Source organism: Megalobrama amblycephala, linkage group LG13 (genome assembly GCF_018812025.1).
Source record: "Megalobrama amblycephala isolate DHTTF-2021 linkage group LG13, ASM1881202v1, whole genome shotgun sequence".
Classification (NCBI taxonomy): Eukaryota; Metazoa; Chordata; class Actinopteri; order Cypriniformes; family Xenocyprididae; genus Megalobrama; species Megalobrama amblycephala.
Genome location: NC_063056.1, coordinates 14,137,084 through 14,152,781, shown reverse-complemented (window position 1 = coordinate 14,152,781; position 15,698 = coordinate 14,137,084). Strand labels below are relative to the sequence as shown.

General features: G+C 41.2%; 1 protein-coding gene across 9 annotated transcripts in view; it reads left to right on the top strand.

Moving 5' to 3' along the window:
* fam131bb (family with sequence similarity 131 member Bb) overlaps positions 1-13,394 on the top strand; it is a 65,005-nt gene extending 51,611 nt beyond the window's left edge. For all 9 annotated transcript variants that reach the window (XM_048154073.1, XM_048154072.1, XM_048154071.1 and 6 more), the window contains 2 exons: positions 4,515-4,772; positions 12,933-13,394. In XM_048154073.1, coding sequence (XP_048010030.1) covers positions 4,515-4,772; positions 12,933-13,163 — 489 coding nt within the window. In that variant the 3' untranslated portion in view covers positions 13,164-13,394. The remainder of the gene's footprint in view (positions 1-4,514; positions 4,773-12,932) is intronic.
* The last annotated feature ends 2,304 nt before the right edge of the window (positions 13,395-15,698 follow it).

Genomic DNA, 15,698 nt, shown 5'->3' with positions numbered 1-15,698 from the left:
GTCAGAAGGTTCGAACCCCCTACTTTATGAGTAGGTTTTCATTCAGACAAATTTTTAGATACCCAGTTATACAAGTAACATGAATAATACAAATTATTTTAGGAAAATACAATATTTGCCATATGAAATTAATTTGCGTACATTTATTCCTCTGTTACATTATATTGATAATCATTCTGGTATTAAATGCCATAGTTTAATGGGTACATTAATTTATCACTGTGATAATTTCAACACACATGTGCACGCACTATCAGGCTTTTATTTGAGCGCATAACATGAAACTGTGTGGTGGCTGCTTCGTCCGACGAAGCTTGTTTCACAGGGTTTTAGCTGCATTATTTTTTACTAAACACCAGATGGCGCTGTTCTCGACACTCTCGAAGCTTTGAATCTTTTCCCGAAACAATGAGGGAAAAGCCTCAGTGCTTCATGAGGCTTCATTTTCCCATCACTAGTACAACCAGGCAAGAGTCTAAATCCATAAATACATTCCATACATGAAACAAGAAAACAAAAACCAATACAGAGTGCTCAGTAAAGCAGGTGACAATAGATTTAACATCCATGAAACTGACTGAAACAAACCTGGTATAAGAAGGCAGAAACAAACGACTTAAGTGGAACCAGCTGTGAGCAATGAAAAGTGATGAGTCCGGAACAAAGGGTTATGGGAAATGAAGTCCTATGAGTAATGCAATAATCCGGGGTGGAGTGCCCTCTGGTGGCTAACCAGGGCACTCCAAACTGGTGATCATGACATTACCTACCCCCCCACCACCCAAGGAGCGGATACCAGATGCTCTAACAGGGCAAAAACACAAAATAAAAATAAATAAATAAAAAATATATATATCAGGAGGGAGGTGGACTGGAGGAGGATCAGGGGGAGGGATGGTGGGCTACATCCATGGAGGGGCAGGTGAACCAGGGGTGAATGCTTTGCAGGCAGCCTGTGCTGATAGGCTGTCACCACAGCAGCGCAGACGGGCTTGAAGGCCTCCACGGTGGAGCAGACGACAACCACTGCAAAGCAGACGAGCTTGAAGACCAGCACAGCGGGGTAGACCACCACCACAGCCGTGCAGATGGGCTTGAAGATCCCCACGGTGGAGCAGATGACCACCACACTCAACAGAACAGGCAGGTATCTCAGGAACGCCCTCCAAGGCATTGCCCAGAGTGACCTCCAGTGACCTGGTCGTATTGAAGCAGGCAGAGAGGTCAGGAAAGATCTCTACAGTCGTGTTGAGGCAGGCACACAGTTCAGCAACGACTTCTATGTTCGTGTCGAGGCAGACAGGAAACTTAGGAACCACCTCTGTGGTCACACAAGGGCAGACAGAACACTCAGGGACGACCTCTTTGGTCTTATCAATGCAGACAGGGAACTCAGGGACGACCTCCGTGGTTGTATCAGGGCAGACAGGAAGTTCATAGATCACAAGGCTGAGCTCTAGGACAGAGGCAAACTCTGGAGTGAATTCATGGACTGGAGCTGATGTGTGCGCTGCCCAAACACACCAAATGGCTGTGGCCATAATGCCCAGCGCAGCCATCTCAGCTGAGGGCTCAGGTGTGGCAGCCATCTCGGCTGAGGGTTCTGGAGTGGACTCACGGACTGGAGAGGGCTCTGGAGTGGAATCACGGGCTGGAGCGCACTCATTGGCTAGAGTGGGCTCTGAAGTAGAGTCTTGGACAGAAGCAGATTTGGTTAGAGTGGACTCTGGAGCGGACTCCAGGCTGGAGCAGGTTCATAGTTTGGAGCAAACTCACCGGCTGGAGAGGGTGCTGGAGGTATCCAAACCTTCCTCTTCTTGCAGAGGTACAAGTAATTGGAGAAATTTCAAAGGTTTCGAGTCTTTAGTAGGTGCATCTCCCACTGTGGCAGAGGGTCATATAAACAATGGTTGAAAATGTATTTAAGGACCTCATCAGAGTAATTAAACCTCTCTGCCCTGGACCAAAACCTTTGGGTAAAGGTCTTCACCTCCATTCCTCTTTGAGCAAGGGTATTCAGATCTTGAGGACAGGCCTAACCTTCCTGAGCCCCAGCAGATGGACGGATTCTCCTGCTGCTGGATCTAAACATGATGGATGTTTATGTCACGGAAGCTCTGAGACTTTAGTTAAGATCCAAGTGCAGTTTAATAGGAAAATCCAAAATCGTAGTACAGCTAGGCAAGAGTCAATATCCATAAATACAATTGTCACGATCCGTCCAGTCTAGGGGATGGATAGATCAGTGACAAAGATAAAACTGAAATAATAAGGGACCTAAAGTTATCGACAAATCCTCCTCTCCAGTCCCAGCTCACAATAACCACCAATTTTCTGAATCTCAAGTCTTTTCTTTATTTTCTTCATAAACCAAATATTAACAAAAGCATTTTTTCGGAAGGGGGTTCAGGCCAAAACAACAAACAAAAGGGGAACTAACTAAGGGTTTAGAAAATGTTACCTTACCTGACAAAAAAAAAATTAAAAATAAAATACAATAATGTGCCCTAGCTCCCCACTTAAACAAACAGGAGAAAACAAGATTGCACAAATTAAAAGTTGCACTCCCCCAACCTACAGCTTGAAAATTAAGAAATAATGGGTTAAAGAAAATAACTTAATCACAATGTGTAGAATGAAATAAAGAACGATATGAATGAATTCTCACTGAGTACAGTTTGGTAATGGATCTCCGTGACACGATTCTTACGCATTCTGACAACAACAGCATCGGTCACACAATAGCAAAGTTGTCTGGAAACAAATGATATAAGTGGAACCAGCTGTGAGCAATGAACAGTGATGCAATGAAAAGGGCTATGGGAAATGAAGTCCTATGAGTAATGCAATAGTCTGCCTTCTGGTGGCTAACCAGGGCACTCCAAACTGGTGACCATGACACTTTCGTTCATCTTCAGAACACAAATTAAGATATTTTTGATAAAATCCGACGGCTCAGTGAGGCTTTCATTGCCAGCAAGATAATTAACACTTTCAGATGCCCAGAAAGCTACTAAAAACATATTTAAAACAGTTCATGTGAGTACACTAGTTCAACCTTAATGTTATGAAGCGACAAGAATACTTTTTGTGTGAAAACAAAATAACGACTTTATTCAACAATATCTAGTGATGGGTGATTTCAAAACATGCTTCATGAAGATTTGAAGCTTTACGAATCTTTTGTTTCGAATCAGTGGTTCAGATCGCATATCAAACTGCCAAAGTCGCGTGAACTATTGACATTTCGAAACATTTATGACATAACCAAGTCTCTTTTACTGAAATCACGTGACTTTGGCATTCCGAATCACTGATTTGAAACAAAAGATTCGTAAAGCTTCAAAACAGTGTTTTAAAATCGGCCGTCACTAGATATTGTTGAAAAGTCGTTATTTTATTTTTTTGCCGCACAAAAATATCTTCTGGGTGTAGAACGACATGAGGGTGAGTAATTAATGACAGAATTTTCATTTTTGGGTGAATTAACCCTTTAATAAAATAATATTAACAGATGCAATGTTTGATTTTAATAATGCATTGGTGAAATAAAACTAAGATTAATAAATGAAAATCTTTTTCTTTTAACAGTTTTTCATCTTAACAAATGTAACCTTATAAAATGTAACCGAAAACACAATGACCCTTTTATAAATTATGCCAATGAAATTCTCAATATGGAATCCCTGAAATCACATTATTTTCTGTACAGAGCCATAGCTTTGTAGCAGAAACACTGTCAGTCTGAAAGTAAAATGTGAGGCTTCATCATTTACACACTGCTTCTGCGTGTGGCATAAAAGCAGGAATTAAATCTCTCTACCATCATCTGCTGTATTAGTGACAGAGGAATCATAAAATGAATCCTCCATATGCCTCTGCAAATACAGTTCTTGGCACATTAACATAAGTCTCCAATAATAGACTATGTTAGTATCAACAGGTGAGTTACAAAATTACCATTCCAATTAGCTCATTTTCATGTTCTGTAACAACATCTCTTGCTCTGATGGCTATAACATCATGTTGGTGTTGAAATAGTACAGGTCCCAGTGGTCAGTTCAACAACGGCTTCAGTATCAGCAGCAAGAGCAGTAAAAACTTAATCAGGTTCCGTCATCCTGCCATTAACCAGAAGCCATTGATCGTTACAGTAATTGAGGTCTCACTGGAGCAAATGGGCAATCTAATACTACACATCCCATCAGCCATTGCAGGGGGGTGGGTTGGGCATTGTTGTTTTAAACCACAATAAATCACAAGTCAGGTTCTGAAATTAAATTTCCTACAAGATTTACGATTATCACTTTTTTGCTGTAATAAATTTTTTTAATTTTGGTTGCTGTTTGCTTTGGTTCTTGAATTAGAATTTATAAAAAAAAAAAAATAAATAAAAAAAAAATTAAAATGGAGAAAATTATTGGGAAAACAGAGGGAGCTGAAAGAGTGGGCTGTCATTGTTGCGCTCTGTTACTGCAAATGGAAACTTAAGCTGTTTTTCTCTCTATTTGCAGATGTTGGAGCAAAGACTACACAGTGCCACTCATTCTTTACAAGCTACTCCCAACAGCACCGTCCACAGCCTGCCTTCCCGTACTCACCCCCCATTAGTGGATCTGTGGGGGGCAGCGCAGACAGAGACCTATCAGGCAGACTTGGTGGGCTACATGGGCATGCCTGTAGCAGTAGATGGAAATCTAACAGTCCCCACAGAGGAGGTGACGACAGATCACTCACCTTTACTGGAAGCCCAGGAGGAGGAAGAGATCAAAGTGAGTGGGAAAGAAGTGAAGTGGCCCTTAAGACACTTCAGCCACACTTAAATATCTCTGAATGTCACTGCACCAAAAGTAAAATAGCAAGTGATATCTACAAACAACTGATGTTAGACCTTTTCTCAAAAATAACTTCATTTTTCTAGTTATTTGGAAATGACTTTTAACCAACTGGTCCCAACATTTAGTGGATGTATGAAGTCAAGTTCACACAGGTGCAGAGTAACCACAGGTGTAGTTCATCACATTAACTATAAACATGATCCACTTACAACTGACAATCACACAGCGTCTGAGGGTACATTTTCACAACAATGAAGAACTAAAAATGGAAAAGTTTTTCCTTTGCGTTTTTCGTGTACAGCCAACAATGTTGTCAAAATAATCCCGTTCACATGGATCCGAAAAACGACTAAAAACACTGTATTATTCACACCAGGCCAGTAGTTGGCGATGTCACTTTGTAAAGAAACACCACGCATCTATAGACTGAACACGTAATGCGCATGCGGATATTGTCACCATTTTCACAAAATTGTGTTTTTGCAGTTTACACACGATAACATTTTCAGAAACTTGCACTTTGAAATCTGTTTTCAAAAGTTTGGGTTTTTTCAGGCCCCCAAAAGGCTGTTCTAATTTTGGCCCCTAAATCAGTGATTTTATTTATAAAACTGAACTCAAATAACTGAAGGCATGATAAATAAACTGAACTGACCCAACTAATGACGCAACGAGGACACATTTATACAAATGGACTAGTCTACATTACACACAAGAAGGGAAACAAAACACAAAGTACAAAGTACAATAACAAAATAAACAAACTACTTAAATGATTAAAATAAAGATTAAATGTAAATCTTGAAAAAAGAAAAAAGAAAATGAAATACAATTAAAGAAATGAAAAATTAGAAAGAAAATGCTAACTTAAACATTTCAATCCTCCCTATAATTCATCTGTCTGTTGGTACCGGCTAGTAGAACTAAAGAGCGGTGGAAGCAGCATGCCTGTCCTTTAGATGAACGGACCCCACGATGGAAGCTCTGAAACCTCCACTATTCTCCATACAGGCCACACCACTGTAACTTAAACTCAAAAGAAAACAATAACAGAAATATATAGCACAGCGAACTAAATTGTATGGATTCCAACTAATTAACATGTACTGATATTTAATAAAATATTCTGGATGAAAAATAAACTGAGACAGTTGGCTGTAGTCCTCTCGGTGTGTTTAAGTGCAGCTCTGATGTCGCTAGTTTCTTGGAGACAGTTTGGTGTGTCCCTACCTTTTAGACTAATGGTTGATTCAGTGTTGCTGCAGGCTGGGTTATGTTTGTTACTTAAATGTTTGTAAATTCCGTCATCACCAACATAGTTTCTGAATTTTCTGAAACCATAGTTCCATGTAATTTGTGTGGTTGGAATGACAACTCTCGACCTGTACATTATATATCTTTCATTCAATTTGAATATATACAGTGCATCCGGAAAGTATTCGAAGTGCTTCACTTTTTCCACATTTTGTTATGTTACAGCCTTATTCCAAAAGGGATTAAATTCATTTTTCTCCCCTCAAAATTGTTCAAACAATACCCCATAATGACAATTTGATTTTTTTTTTTTTTTTTTTTATTTTTTTTTTAAATCTTTGCAAATTTATTAAAAATAAAAAACACATGTACATAAGTATTCACAGCCTTTGCCATGACACTCAAAATTGAGCTCAGGTGCATCCTGTTTCCACTGATCATCACTGAGATGTTTCTACAACTTGATTGGAGTCCACCTGTGGTAAATTCATTTGATTGGACATAATTTGGAAAGCCACACACCTGTCTATATAAGGTCCCACAGTTAACAGTGCATGTCAGAGCACAAACCAAGCCATGAAGTCCAAGGAATTGTCTGTAGACCTCCGAGACAGGATTGTATCGAGGCACAGATGTGGGGAAGGGTACAGAAAAATTTCTGCAGCATTGAAGGTCCCAATGAGCACAGTGGCCTCCATCATCCGTAAATGGAAGAAGTTTGGAACCACCAGGACTCTTCCTAGAGCGGGCCGCCTGGCCAAACTGAGCAATCGGGGGAGAAAGGCCTTAGTCAGGGAGGTGACCAAGAACCCGATGGTCACTCTGACAGAGCTCCAGCGTTTGTCTGTGGTGAGAGGAGAACCTTCCAGAAGAACAACCATCTCTGCAGCACTCCACCAATTAGGCCTGTATGGTAGAGTGGCCAGATGGAAGCCACTCCTCAGTAAAAGGCACATGACAGCCCGCCTGGAGTTTGCCAAAAGGCATCTGAAGGGCTCTCAGACCATGAGATCAACAAAGATTCTTTGGCCTGAATAGCAAGCACCATGACTGGAGGAATCCAGGCACTGCTCATCACCTGGCCAATACAATCCCTACAGTGAAGCATGGTGGTGGCAGCATCATGCTGTTGGGATGTTTTTCAGCAGCAGGAACTGGGAGACTAGTCAGGATCGACGGAAAGATGAATGCAGCAATTTACAGAGACGTCCTTGATGAAAACCTGCTCCAGAGCTCTCTGGACCTCAGACTGGGGCAAAGGTTCATCTTCCAACAGGACAACAACTCTAAGTACACAGCCAAGATCACAAAGCAGTGGCTATGGGACAACTCCGTGAATGTCCTTGAGTGTCCCAGCCAGAGTCCAGACTTGAACCAGATTGAACATCTCTGGAGAGATCTGAAAATGGCTGTGCATAGACACTCCCCACCCAACCTGATGGAGCTTGAGAGGTCCTCCAAAGAAGAATGGGAGAAACTGCCAAAAAAATAGGTGTGCCAAGCTTGTAGTATCATACTCAAAAACACTGGAGGCTGTAATTGGTGCCAAAGGTGCTTCAATAAAGTATTGAGCAAAGGCTGTGAATGATGGCGGACAGAGAGGCAGAAATGTGTAGGAGACAGTTTGGCAGGTGCTGTTTTTGGATTATCCTACAAATATTTCTGCAGAAAACCGTTTGATCCACATCCAACTAAAGCTGGTTACCGAGTTCCTGCTTATTTTACAAATTGGAAATAGCCCACCATGTTATATACGTGTGTTTTATTGACATGTCTGTTGATGATTGCGCTACTGCCAGCGTGTGGTAATTGGGCTACAGTGTTAGCTCGCTCACGACATCAAGCTAATTGTAAGACACGCTGTTCTGATTTTTTAATTTCATGGAGTCAATACACATTTTATGCCCACTTCTTGAAACATGGACAAGTCACAGCTCAAGGCAAGCCCACTAAATCTGGACCGAATAAGGCGAAAAACTGTTTACCTCGGATCGGTGGGTTGGCTTATTTGTACTGCGTGGTCCTGATGCTCAGCGGTGACATTCATCTGAACCCTGGACCATGTTGTGTGGTGAGGTCTCCGACCTGCGGCACTGGAGCCGTGGCTAAGGGGTTGGCCCGGACGGCACGGACTACAGGTGTTGTGGCGAACGTGGTGACGGATCTGCCGTCTGCCGCGGGGGCACTTGGAGGAGGTGCAAGTGAATAGGTCCAGAGGGTGGCAGTGGAGACAATGGTGGATTGGAACCCGGTTATGACTGCGGCGGTGACAGCGAGCCACGCGATGGACAGGATCCCGGCTGTGACGGCGAGCCGCTTGGCGGGACTGTCGGCGAGAGCGGTCTGGAAACTGGCTGTGATGGCGGGGCGTCCGGTGTTATGGACATTCATGCTCTGTGTGTCTGTCTTCTGTTGTGAGCGCACAGGATGAGCATTTGCTCATTCTCTGTGCGCTGTCTTGTTGCGTGAGCATGCAGTCTCAAGTTTACTCAAATGCTCTACCATCATCCCCATCCCAAAGAACCCCAAATTCACAGGACTGAATGACTACAGACTTGTTACTTTAACGTCTGTTGTCATGAAGTCATTTTAAAGACTGGTGCTGGACCACCTGAAGGATATCATTGGACCCTTGCTGGACCCCCTGCAGGTTGCTTATCAAGAAAACAAGTCTGTGGATGATGCAGTCAACGTGGGACTGCACTACATCCTGCAACATCTCGACAGACCTGGAACTTATGTGAGGATTCTGTTTGTGGACTTCAGCTCAGCTTTCAACACCATCATCCCAACACTCCTCCAGACCAATCTAACCCAGCTCTCTGTTCCTAGCTCCATTTGTCAATGGAGCACCAGCTTTCTGACACCTAGGCAACAGCTAGTGAGACTGGGAAAATTCATGTCCTACACCTGTACAATCAGCACTGGCGCCCCCCAGGGATGTGTGCTCTCCCCACTGCTCTTCTCTCTGTACACCAACGACTGCATTGAAAAAGACTCCTATGTCAAGCTCCTGAAGTTTGCAGATGACACTACACTCATTGGCCTCATCAAGGACAGTAACGAGTCTGGTTAAATACAGGAGGTTAAAGAGCTGGCTGTCTGGTGCAGTCACAACAACCTGGAGCTGAACACGCTCAAAATAGTGGAGATGATTAATGAGTTTAGGAGAAACCCCCAGCACTCCCCCCACTCACCATCATAAACAGCACTATGGCAACAGTGGATCCATTCAGGTTTCTGGGCTCTACAATCTCTCAGGACCTAAAATGGGACACTCAGGCTACATTAACGACAGCCCTATTTTGGCACCACGGATGATCCTGTCTTTAGTTATTCTTCTACAATCAGCTTCACCAGGGAAGAACTGCTGAACATTCACCAGTACACACCACCCAATCTTTTACCGTTTTTTTATTATTCTGACGTTTTACTGGACATTGTAGCTGGAGGGGCAACAGTGCTGCACAATAACTCTAAGATATGCAAGTGTGGGAAGCAAGCCGGCGCACTAGTCAAGCTCCAACAGTGCGGCTTTAGAACCGAGTTGCTTAGTATCCATCTGGCAAACCTCCGCTCCCTCCCCAACAAAACAGACAAAACTTCTTCTTCTGTCCTGAACAAATAAGGACTTTTCAAACTCTGCTGCTCCGGAAACCTGACTGAATGATGCCATTCTGGAAAGCATGTTGCATCTGCCGTGCTACCAGCTGTTCAGAGTGGACCGCGATGCAGAATGAGCAGGGCTCTGACACTGCTATTGTCTTGTCTCATCTTAGTGAGCATGTGGTTCCGAGCTTTCTTGGTTCATGCGCTCTTCTGTTGTTTTGTGTGAGGAACATGGAGTTTGGATCCCGGCACTTTAGTCTAGTTTGGTTTCGGTTCTGTGTCAGGATTCAGACATTCATGCTCTGTGTGTCTGTCTTCGGTTGTGAGCGCACTGGATGAGCATTTGCTCATTCTCTGTGGACTCTGTCTTGTTGTGTGAGTGTGCAGTCTTGAGTTCACTTGGGCCGTATGCTCTTCTGTCCACGTGTGTTGTTGTGGACATTGTTTCTGCATCCTTGAGTCCTCACCCCATCCTTTCACCCAACCCTGACACTGCTGCATCACAATAAAGGATGCATATCACTTTGTTCCATGTGCAGCTTTGGGGCTCTCTAATAACTGTCTGGTTCATCTTATTAATACCTACAGGCAGAAACTTAAATCATCTAAACCTGTAGTAAAGACTGTAAAGAGATGGACATTGGATGGAACAGGCATTACAAGCTTGTTTCAAATGCATGGCTTGGAGTATTTTTGAAGCTGCTGCCACCAATCTGGACAAGCTCACTGATACTGTAACATTATATATCAGTTTCTGTGAGGATATGTGCATTCCTCCAGGACTCATTTAACATACAACAATGACAAACCATGGTTCACAGATAAACTTAGACACCTTGGTGGACTTCAGCTCAGCTTTCAACACCATCATCCCAACACTCCTCCAGACTAAACTGATGGAGATAGACATTGGATGGAGCGGGCATTACAAGCTTGTTTCAAATGCATGGCTTGGAGTATTTTTGAAGCTGCTGCCACCAATCTGGACAAGCTCACTGATACTATAACATCATATATCAGTTTCTGTGAGGATATGTGCATTCCTCTAGGACTCATTTAACATACAACAATGACAAACCATGGTTCACAACTAAACTCAGACAGCTTTGTCACGCAAATGAAGATGCCTACAGAGGTGGGGACAGAATCTTGTATAATCAGGCCAAAAACACACTGACAAAGGATATCAGAGTGGCTAAGAGAAGCTACTCTATAAAAAAAAACTGCAAAAAATACGTTTTCAGCCAATGACCCTGCATCAGTGTGGAAAGGCCTAAATAAGATATCACCAATTACAAGACACCATCCCCCAGCACTGTGTCAAAACAACAACTGTCTGATGACCTGAATGAGTTTTATTGCAGATTTTAAAAACCAAGTTTTACACCCCACACCCATTCTGACCTTCTCTCCATGCATTCATCAACACCTCCAGCAACCCCCTCTCCCTCCCTCCTGCACTTACCATCTGTGAAGTGGATGTGTGTCGGGTCTTCCCAAAACTAAAGACAAGGAAAGCACAGGCCTAGGCAGCATTTCAACAGCCTGTCTGAAATCCTGTGCTGACCAGCTGGTCCCTATCTTCACGAAGATCTTCAACAGATCACTGGAGCTATGCAAAGTCCCTTCCTGCTTCAAAAGCTCCACCATCATCCCCATCCCAAAGAACCCCAAAATCATAGGACTGAATGATTACAGACCTGTTGCTTTAAAGTCTGTGGTCATGAAGTCATTTGAAAGACTGGTGCCAGCCCACCTGAAGGACATCAATGGACCCTTGCTGGACTCCCTGCAGTTTGCTTATCGAGCAAAGAGGTCTGTGGATGATGCAGTCAATGTGGGACTGCACTACATCCTGCAACATCTCGACAGACCTGGAACTTATGCGAGGATCCTGTTTGTGGATTTCAGCTTGGCTTTTAACACCATCATTCCAACAGTCCTCCAGACCAATCTAACCCAGCTCTCTGTTCCTAGCTCCATCTGTCAACGGATCACCAGCTTTTTGACAGTCTGGGAAAATTCACATCCTACACCTGTACAATCAGCATTGGCACCCCCCATGGATGTGTGCTCTCCTCACTGCTCTTCTCCCTTCTTGCAAAAGACCCCTCTGTCAAGCTCTTGAAGTTTGCAGATGACACTACACTCATTGGCATCAACCAGGATGGTGACAAGTCTGCCTAAATACAGGAGGTTAAAGATCTGGCTTTCTGGTGTAGTCACAACCCCAACCACAACTCCTTCCACTCACCATCATGGACAGTACTTTGGTAACAGTGGAGTCATTCAGGTTTCTGGGCTCTACCATCTCTCGGGACCTAAAATGGGACACTCAGGCTCAATTGTGAAAAAGGCCCAGCAGAGGTTGTATTTCCTTCACCAGCTGAGGAAGTTCAACCTGCCACAGGAGCTGCTGTAGCAGTTCTACTCCGCTCTGCTACAAATCAGACCTCAGAAGACTACAGAGCATAGTCCAAACTGCTGAGAGAATCAGTGGAACACCCCTTTCCCACTCTCCAAGAACTGTACTTATCCAAAATGAGTAAAAAGACTGGCAAAAAGACCTCTCACATCCAGGCCATTTCCTCTTTGAACTGTTGCCATCTGGTCAGCGATATAGCGAACTGAGCATCATCAGAACAGCCAGACACAAGAAAAGTTTCTTTCCTCAGGCCATCTACCTCATGAACAGTTAAATGCCCCAACTGGGCAAAAAATGTATTTATTTAGCATACCATACCTCTTGTTCACATTCCCTTGCATTGTATATAACATATGTATATTGTGTATTTTTTATATATTTATTTTTATTCACTTTTTATTATTTGTACTGTCGCTGTTATTCTTTCTATGAACTGGAAGCTTCTGTCATCAAGACAAATTCCTTGTATTTGTAAGCATACTTGGCAATAAAGCTCATTCTGATTCATTCTGGTTCTGATTGTTGAACAATGTAGTTCAAACCATGTAGTGCAACCATGTTACTACTTTTTCAGGAACCAGTCACTTGTTAATTTCTCCAATGCATCAAACTATGGCGGTTAAAACCTTTTCATGGAAAACAACGTAAAAATGAATTAACTGAACTACTACAAGTAATAATAAAACAACTTTAACATTGGGATGTTTATTTGAGTCAAAAAAAAAACAAAAAAAAAAAAAACATTTGTTTTGCAATTTCGTTTAGTGAAATGACACACCCAGACTAATGTCCAGCCTCTTTTCCAGGAGGAAGATATAACGTTATGTATGGAACCAGAACAAGTGACATTAATTCCATCTCCAGTGACGCAGAGAGAGGAAGTGACCTCAATGGGAGGAAGCAGTCCAGGTCAAGCCCCTGGAGAATTTATTACAGAGCGGAAGGCGTCTGATGTCTCACCATCTGTAATTGAAGAGCTTGAAGAAAAGGAGGAGGAGTCAGAATCCTCAACTGTAGACATCAAGACAACCAATTAAGTGGCCGGCGAGAGACTTGAGCTGGTTTTGACAGACATTTCAATCAGCATAATCAAACAATAACAACTCCTATTTCAGGAATAACACTATTGTGATGGAATTCAAGTGACTGCTCGAACCCAAAGTGGAAACGCAGAACTGAAAGTTACTGCACTGCGTACGTGAACTCTGATTTTTTTGTTTGTTTGTTTTTTGTTTTTTGTAAGCCTTATATTATGGATGTCTGAAAAAGGAAGGCACAGAATGGAGTTGGGAAGTCCTTGGGACTGAGAAAGGAGAGAATGAGGAAAACAAGTTTGGAACGGAGCGATAGAGATGGAGGTATGTAATTCAGGAAGATGAATATAAAGAACATTCGGTTAAATATGTGCATGCTTTTACAAGGAGTGATGGCACTCATTATTCAAAATAAAGACAATAAACTATAGTTAATAAACCATAATGATGATAATAATACAATTATTTTCCAAGAAAACAACAAAAAAAACTAAACATATAATTGTAAAATAGGCAGTAACACAAGCTTTTTCATGTCCTTCATGCCCTCAAGAACTTCAGTTCCCACACAGACACCATAAGCTTTTAAAAATACTTAAGTGTGCTTTGACAACACAAATTCTCTCTTTTCCTCTTCAACTAGATTTGACCTTTGTTGAAAGTGTTCAGATTATGACACTATTAGGAGGAACACAAGATCAGTGTTTCTGTGCTGTGAAATGTGGAAACCGTTCAACTGAAACAATTCACGGCACAATCTACGCAAATCTGCCTGCTGTTTATATTATATGTAAGGTATTCAAATACAATACAAACAAGTGCATACACAGTAAAATCCCCAGAGTTAAATCAACTCTGGTCAGAGTACATATGGTCCCTCTCTAAACAGTGTTAAAGTAACACTGAAGCAGAGTTAAAGTTAATGAGATAATTAAGCAATTAATAAGGCTGTGATTGAAGTCTGTTGTAGTTCTTGTGTTTCTATTTTCTTCAGTGATTCTGCTTGTTAACAGCAGGTGTTCATCACTAATGCACAATCATCACTTACTTAATTGTTTAATTATCTCATTAACTTTAACTCTGCTTCAGTGTTATTTTAACACTATTTAGAGAGGGACCATATGTACTCTGAGCAGAGTTGATTTAACTAATTTTGCTGTGTAGAGTTCAAAAGTTTGGGGTCGGTAATATTTTTTTAATGTTTTTGAAAGAACCCTCTTTTAGTAACTAAGGCTGCATTTATTTGATTAAAAAATACAATAAAACAGTAATATTGTGGAATATTATAACAATTTTAAATAACCTTTTTCTATTTTTATATATTTTAAAATGTCATTTATTCCTGTGATGGTAAAGTTGAATTTTCAGCATCAGTACTCCAGTCTTCAGTGTCAACATGATCCTTCAGAAATCATTCTAGCTGATTTGTCTGCTAAACTGTTAAAAAGAGTCAATATTTTTGTGGAAACGGTAACAGATTTATTTATTTATTTTTCAGGATTCTTTGATGAATATCAAGTTAAAAACAGCATTTGTTTGAAATAGAAATCTCATTTACTGTCACTTTAGTTCAATTTATTTACTTTAAATTGAACGAACATGGTATACTGTAGTAGCTTATACAATAGTAGGAACGGAAGACACATACAAGAGAAGAAAAGAAAAAGAAAGAGAAAAAAGTCAGCAAAATATATAGATATAGTAATGTGTTAAATAGATAAATTTAAGCAATAGATTATTGAAGTGTATTAGTAATTATTATTATCATTATTTCTGTTACATTTTTCTGGTAGTTTATTTAGTGTAATATAATAGTGATTATTATTATTTAAATTTTTTCTGGTACATTTATTTCTGGTTATGTTATGGAGAGAAAAAAATGGATATAGATATTAAAAAAATCTTACTGACCCCAAACTTTTGAACGGTAGTGTATATACACAACTATACTTGTGCTCTACAAAGGCCAAAATGCAGTAACTACACCAACACTTGACCCGAGAAAAATGAAATTGACAGATTGATTTGATTTTCGATTTTAATACTGTTTTGCCTTTGTATGGCAGCAGACTATCCTATTGTTCTTAAGCTAATTATAATTATTAAATCTTATCGCTTGATTCAAGTAGTACGAACTGTCACAAGTTGGTTTTTAGGACATTTTACTATATGTTATGAAGATTTTTTTTTGACTTCACAAGTGTAATGAAACAAGCTTTTTCATCCACGTACATACAAACAGATATATTTCATACTGGATTGTAACATAGCGTGCTTCCTTCTCTGTGTGTCGTTAGGCATGCATGATGTCTGTCATTGTACTCTGGAGTCCTATACAACACTGTATAGATATTTGCACTGGACCTCAGTACTCTGAGCTGAGCCTGAGACTTACTCTGTGAGCTCTGTGTGTTTAGCAATTTGATTTGCTGCTTAAAGGAGAGAAACGATTGAAAAACCTTTTTGCACTTGCATTGGTTGTTGGGTGAAGGACGTCTTTTAGATTGGAAACTAATTATTTTATGAGACACAGTCACT